General features: G+C 48.0%; 1 protein-coding gene across 1 annotated transcript in view; it reads left to right on the top strand.

The window, feature by feature from the left end:
* The first annotated feature begins 2,038 nt into the window (after positions 1 to 2,038).
* Positions 2,039 to 6,000, top strand: part of Ern1 (endoplasmic reticulum to nucleus signaling 1) — a 93,061-nt gene continuing 89,099 nt past the window's right edge. The window contains exon 1 of the mRNA XM_021175571.2: positions 2,039 to 2,247. Within this exon, the coding sequence (XP_021031230.1) occupies positions 2,188 to 2,247 (60 nt within the window). The 5' untranslated portion in view covers positions 2,039 to 2,187. The remainder of the gene's footprint in view (positions 2,248 to 6,000) is intronic.

The following is a 6,000-nucleotide window of genomic DNA, read 5'->3' as shown; positions in this document are numbered from 1 at the left end:
TTTCCAATACTATCCCAAAAGTCCCCCATAGCGCCCCCCACTTCCCTACCCACCCATTCCCATTCTTTTGGCCCTGGCTTTCCCCTATATTGGGGCATATAGAGTTTGCAAGTCCAATGGGCCTAAAAAAAAAAAAATTTTTTTTAAAGTTTATTACTATGTGAGTTGTGAGTATGAGTGGGGGTTTGCGTATGTTACAATGTGTATGAGAAGTCAGAGGTCAACTTCCAGGAGCTTGCTTTCACCTTTCACTAATAGGAGGACTGAAGTCAGGCTTGCACATCACACGTTGTTATCTGCTGAATGTGAGTCATGTCACTGGCTCCAGGCTCCAGGGGTTTTCATTTGAAAATCCAAGCATGTGGTCTCACAGGTCCCGTTGTCAGCTTGCATTATTGGCCAGCTCCATGGCTTCCCTGGGCCCCCATGCTCTCCCCGTAGGGCGGGGGCTGGGGTGGGGGCCCATGCTCAGGAGTGTCGGAGCTTCTAGTCTTCTCTATTCTCTCTGCAAATCCCAAACTTACTTGCCTTGAGACTTGTGGGTAACACTTCTAATTGTGTCTGCTGCTTTCAAACTTGCCCAAAATTCCCTTCACAGGCTGGTGCTGGCTTCTGCAGCATGGTGGGAGCTTCTCCAGGTTGTGGGGGTAGAGGCGGGAATAGGATTGGTCTTCCTAGGGACAGTTCTGTCTGTTACCATTGGATAGAGTTGACCCAAAGCACATACTGACTGGGCCCTGAGCCCAACGCACTCCTAATCCCTACCTATCATATACTACTTCTTTGTGTGTTCCCCCCCCCGCCCCCCATAACCTTTTCTCTTCAAAAACCTGAAAATCCCAACGGGCTGTCAAAGGAGCAAGCCAGGGGAAACAGAGAATTTGCTCCAGTTCTCCCGTGGCCCCACATAATCTGGGCTGTCTTAAAACTCACTAGGTAGCCAAGGATTACTTAGAACTTCGGATCCTGTCTCCACCCCCAGGGTGCTGGGATTTCAGTTGTGAGGCAACACATCCAGTATTGGGAGGGCTGGAGATGTAGCCCAGTACCTCTCTCGCAGACTATGCAAGTGCTGTACCAACAGAGCTACACTCCCAGCAACTCCCTTTTTCTACTAGAATAATAAGCTACTTTTTCCTTGAGCACTGAATGTTTTGTCTTTCCTATTATAAACAAGTTCTCCCTCTTCCAACTCAGAGGAGGGCAGCTTGGGACCCAGTGACCAAACAACTTATTGGGCTCATTAGTTCTGATTAATAATCCACACCCTTAAATAGACCTTGGAGTCCTCAGCCCACCTCCAAAGAGTTGTGACACGTGTCCTCTCAAGCTTCACCAGGCCACATCTACAAAGGTCACGTAAACACATGTCACACGAGAGGCCGGCATGATTTCCTTATAATTTTTGGTGAATGAGTTGGCTGTGGTTCATCCCGAGAGGAACGGATGGCTGTTGGACATGACTTTCGGGGAATTCCTGAGGGGCAAGGCTAGGGAAGAAAGGGGCCTTCGGGCTGGATGAGGCACAGCTGGAGGACCCTCGTGAACTCTAGGGCTGCGGCTCAGGGTCGAATTTCCGCCAGCTGCTGAAACCCTTGCTCTGCTCTAGAGGTCGCTTAGGCAACCCTAGTAAGTGCTGACTGGCAGCAGGGAGACGGAGGGTTGTGGGCATTCCCTTCTTCCAGACCAAGCCTGGCGCCTCGGGTTCTTCATCGGGCGAGTGGGACTTCCTGTGGGGTAACATGTCATTTTCCCTTGGCTTGCGAACAAGCTTCTTCATTCAGAAGCACAGCGTCCACAAATACCCAAAGCCAAGAGTTGGTCTTCGGCTTCTAGCGCCCAGGATAGGAGGCAGCTAGAAGCTAGCACCGCGTTGGCTTCTAACCCCACCCTCCCACTCTTACCACGCCCACAAAACAACATAGGCTCCTCCCCATCCAGGCAGTGACTCCGCCTCTCACAGCCTCCGCCCCCGGGACCGCCCTAAAGCCCGCCCCGACCGGAAGAAGCCGGGACACAAGGCACTTATAGGGTTGGGAATGGGGGTGTCGCCGCCGCCCAGTCAGCTCCGTGTCCACCGATCCTCCGCCGGTGCCGCGCTGTCGTTGCGGCGCCCCCGTCCAGCCCTCTGTCCGCGCGGTCTCCAGAACCGGCCGGCGGGGCCCGGAGTTAGGGCCACGTCCCGCCATGCCGGCCCGGTGGCTGTTGCTCCTGCTGGCGCTGCTGCTACAGCCGCCCGGCCCCGGGGTGAGTAACCAGGGGAGTGCGGTGCGGGGACGGCCGGCTCGCGGCCCGAGGAGAGTCGCGCGGTGGCGGGGGCTGGCGTCCGAGCCGGGCCGCAGCGGCGGGAGGCCCGGCGCCTGGGCTGAGGCAGCTGCGGGAGGCTTGGCGGTGGGAGCTGCGGCGGCCGGCCACACACTGGCGTCCGCCTCCGGGGCCAGCGCGGCCGAGGCAGACCGCGAGCGGCTCCAGGGCCCGGGACGCGCGCGACTCGGAGCTGTCTCCCGAAGGCCGGGCCCTGGGCGCGCTGCCCACCTGCCCCGCGGTCTCCACAGGTGGGCGCCCGCACTGTCGCCGTGGCCGCGGATGGACACCCGAAGCCGGGGGAAGCGGGTGGTGGACTGGAGTTTTGAATCTTTGCTCGAAAGTTTTTTGTTTTGTTTTGTTTTTAAATGAGACTTTGGAAAGCGATTGAAGCCGGGAATGGGTACGGCGTTTTTACCCAGCCGCCGCTGGTTTCTGCCTACCTGACCCGAAGGTTTCTTTGTATTCCGAGGCAGGGGGCTTCCTACCAATAATTTTGCTAGACGGCGAAGGCGTCATTAAACAAGTTAAGCTGTGGGCATTGGATCCTTTTAAAGACCCGGTTGTGTGGGCCAGAATTGTACTGCAAAACTTAAGCTGTCTCACGTGCGGGGCCGTTAGAAACGTCTTCGCATTTTTTTTTTTTTGAGAAGAATATCGGTTTATATTTATTTAACTCTTTATCCACTCAGGATTTGAACACTTTGGCTAAAGAGGACATTTTGTAGGCGGACATGGCTATTTTCATCTTCTGGTTGGAAGAACTGGGGGCTTTAAATTTTTTTTTAAAATGCACTGTTCAGGATGTGGGCATGGTGCACTTGTACTGGTTCTATTTAATGACCTCTTTGAAGGTACCGTGTTCCCTTTAATATGGCATATCATGTACCAGGTGTCCTGGTGGAAGACTGACATGTGTGGAGACCCGCGGGCCAGCCGCGCGTTGTTAGCTCCGGCCAACTCTTTGAACTCTTATGCCTTGTAGGTAAATAATTGTCTGTGCTCTCAGAATAACACACTAGAATTTAGAGACTACTGAAGTATTAAAGAAGGTCTACTTTTTCAAATTCAAGTTGGTTTGTTTTTTTTCCAAACGGAAATTTATATGCGTTTTCTTCATGGTAGACCCTAGGTGTTTTTTGTTTCTTTGTTTTTTTTTTTGTTTGTTTGTTTTCCTTCTTCTTCTTTTTCTCCTAATTAAAAAGAAAAGATGTACTTTTCACAACTAGGACCAGGTTTTGAACTTGGGCACTTCACCTTGGGTTGATTGATTGCTGCCTGGTATCTGCTCACAGATAACGAGTATAAACAGAATGACTGGATGTTTCCCATGGAGCTCCAATGTGTCATAGTTTCACAGCCGAGGTGGACCCGGTTTCCTTCTGAACAACTTGGCATTTCTTCTGCTTTTGCTGGATTCTAGTGTTTTTGTCACTCAGCAGCATAGTTCATGTATTTTCAAGTCCTGCTTAGAAACTCAGACTTGTCAGAGTTCACATAAAAGATTCCAGGCCCTTAGCAAAGGTTGTTTTACTGTAACTTTTTTAGTCGAAAGGTTGGCTTTTACTTTTCAGAATTTTCTTCTAATAAAAGATTTCTTTAACTCCAAACATAGTAAGATAGGATTTTTAAGATCTGAAGTGGAAGTCAGAGCAGAATTCATACTTACAGTAGACAGCAATGACGCTGGGCAAAGCACAGCAGCTGTTACATCAGATAGACCAGTCTAACTGAGAACTTGCTAGCTGTATCCTCAGGCAAGTTATTTTATTTTTAGGGACTCAGTTTCCTGATCTGTGAAATGGGGGCAGCTAGTGCGTGGGAGGGAAGGTACTTGCACATACGGGGTGGTGTGTGTGTATTCTCTTCCTCTCCCTGCCAAAGTGCCTTTTTACTCCATCATTGTAAGTGTTGTGCTATTATGGTTATTTTGTTTTGACTGATGGAGTAGCTAGTGCACTGGAGGTGATGCTGTGATTTTCAGGGAGTGTGTTTTTTAATTGAGCCTGTCACTGACTCAGTATTAGTTGAGATTCGAGGCTACAAGACCCAAAATGCAGTAACATCCTCATTAGTAAGTACTAGAGGCTGCTTTTGCCAATTTGGAATGTGCTTAATAAGTTAGTTACATTCTAGAGTTTTCCCTTTCTTCCCAGACCCTTATCTTATACCTAATGTGGGTTAATTTTACATGGGCACCACTTCAAGATTGGCAGCATGTGAGACCAAATGCGTTTGTTTAAAAAAAAATAAATAAAAAGCTCAGCGAAGATATATCAAGTTTATTTAGTCGGTATTTGGTTTGATGTGGGTTAAGGAAAAGTCCCTGAGAACCAAGGACTGTAGATGTAAGAAACACACTGTGCCTCAGAGAGAGAAATCTCAACCAGAAATGCCCTTGTTTATCCTTTTCCTTGATAGCTATCACCTGAATGAATTATCCTAGTAAGAGACATGGAGTTATTTGTTCTGTGGCTATGATTAAGATGTTTCATTGCTGATGTTATCAGGATGGTTGCTGGTAAAATTAAGCCGTAGTTGCGCACATATGTAAGTTAAGGTTCAGCAGCTTAGCAGCCCACTCCGCTTTCTTCAGCAGGATAGTGTTTCAGAATCCTATGTGAGATTTGCTCTTAAGAAAGAGCATTTACACCTGGGCAGGGGTATCGAACACCTGTAATCCCAGCACTCGGGGGGCAGAGGCAGGTGGATTTCTGAGTTCCAGGCCAGCCTGGTCTACAGAGTGAGTTCCAGGATAGCCAGGGCTATACCAAAAAAAAAAAAAAAAAAAAGCATTTACAGCTCTTACAGAGGACCTGGGTTGGATTCCCAGCACCCACATGGAGGCTAACTGCAGTCTGTAATTCCAATTTGATGAGATCCAACACCCTGTTCTAACCTCTGCAGACACCAGGCTTTCATGTGGTAAACAAATACATACATGTTGGCAAACATTTATATATGGAATAAAAAGTAAATCTTTTTTTTTTTTTCCAAAATTCAAAGACAGAGCTTGATCATGACTAGCCAGCCATCCAGTGAGCCAAGGTTCCCTCACACTGTCTGGGAGCGTAGCTCCTCCTTCCTAGGCTGAGGGCAGGGAGTTATTTGCTTGCTTTAGGCTTTTCCACACCATTTTCACATTACAGAATCATTAGATGACTATTTAATTATTATTGGATTTTTCCCTTGCCTTTGGGGTCTAAAGTCTTTTTAATATTTTGTGTGTTTTATAGTGATCAAATATTTCCTCCATAGGAAAGATACAGAGGAGAAATACCTAATGTCATTTTAATGGATTCAGTTCATATTATTTTCAAATAATTTGGGGGCTATCACCTCGCAAGATGATTAGAGTGTGATGCTGACTTAAAAAGTAGGGCTGGTGAATCATATCCCATGAATAATAAGGGTGTTGGTTGGCCGTGTCTCCCGGATGCCGCAGACTGCGCTGTGGCTTCAGCTTTACCATATTCCATGTCTGGTTTCAGACTTGCCTGCCTCAGAGTGACATATTGTAGAGGTATGCACTACAAAGGGTGGATGAGCACACCCTACCCTGTTGGGAAAAGTAGAAGTTAAAACAAATTATCATAAGGTTGTTACTTGCATTTGATTTTAAAAGTTTTTTTTTTTTTTTTTTTTTGGTTTTTCGAGACAGGGTTTCTCTGTATAGCCCTGGTTGTCCTGGAACTC

Source organism: Mus caroli, chromosome 11, assembly GCF_900094665.2.
Source record: "Mus caroli chromosome 11, CAROLI_EIJ_v1.1, whole genome shotgun sequence".
Classification (NCBI taxonomy): Eukaryota; Metazoa; Chordata; class Mammalia; order Rodentia; family Muridae; genus Mus; species Mus caroli.
The sequence above is the reverse complement of the archived record's forward strand: the minus strand, read 5'-3'. Positions and strand labels throughout refer to the sequence as shown.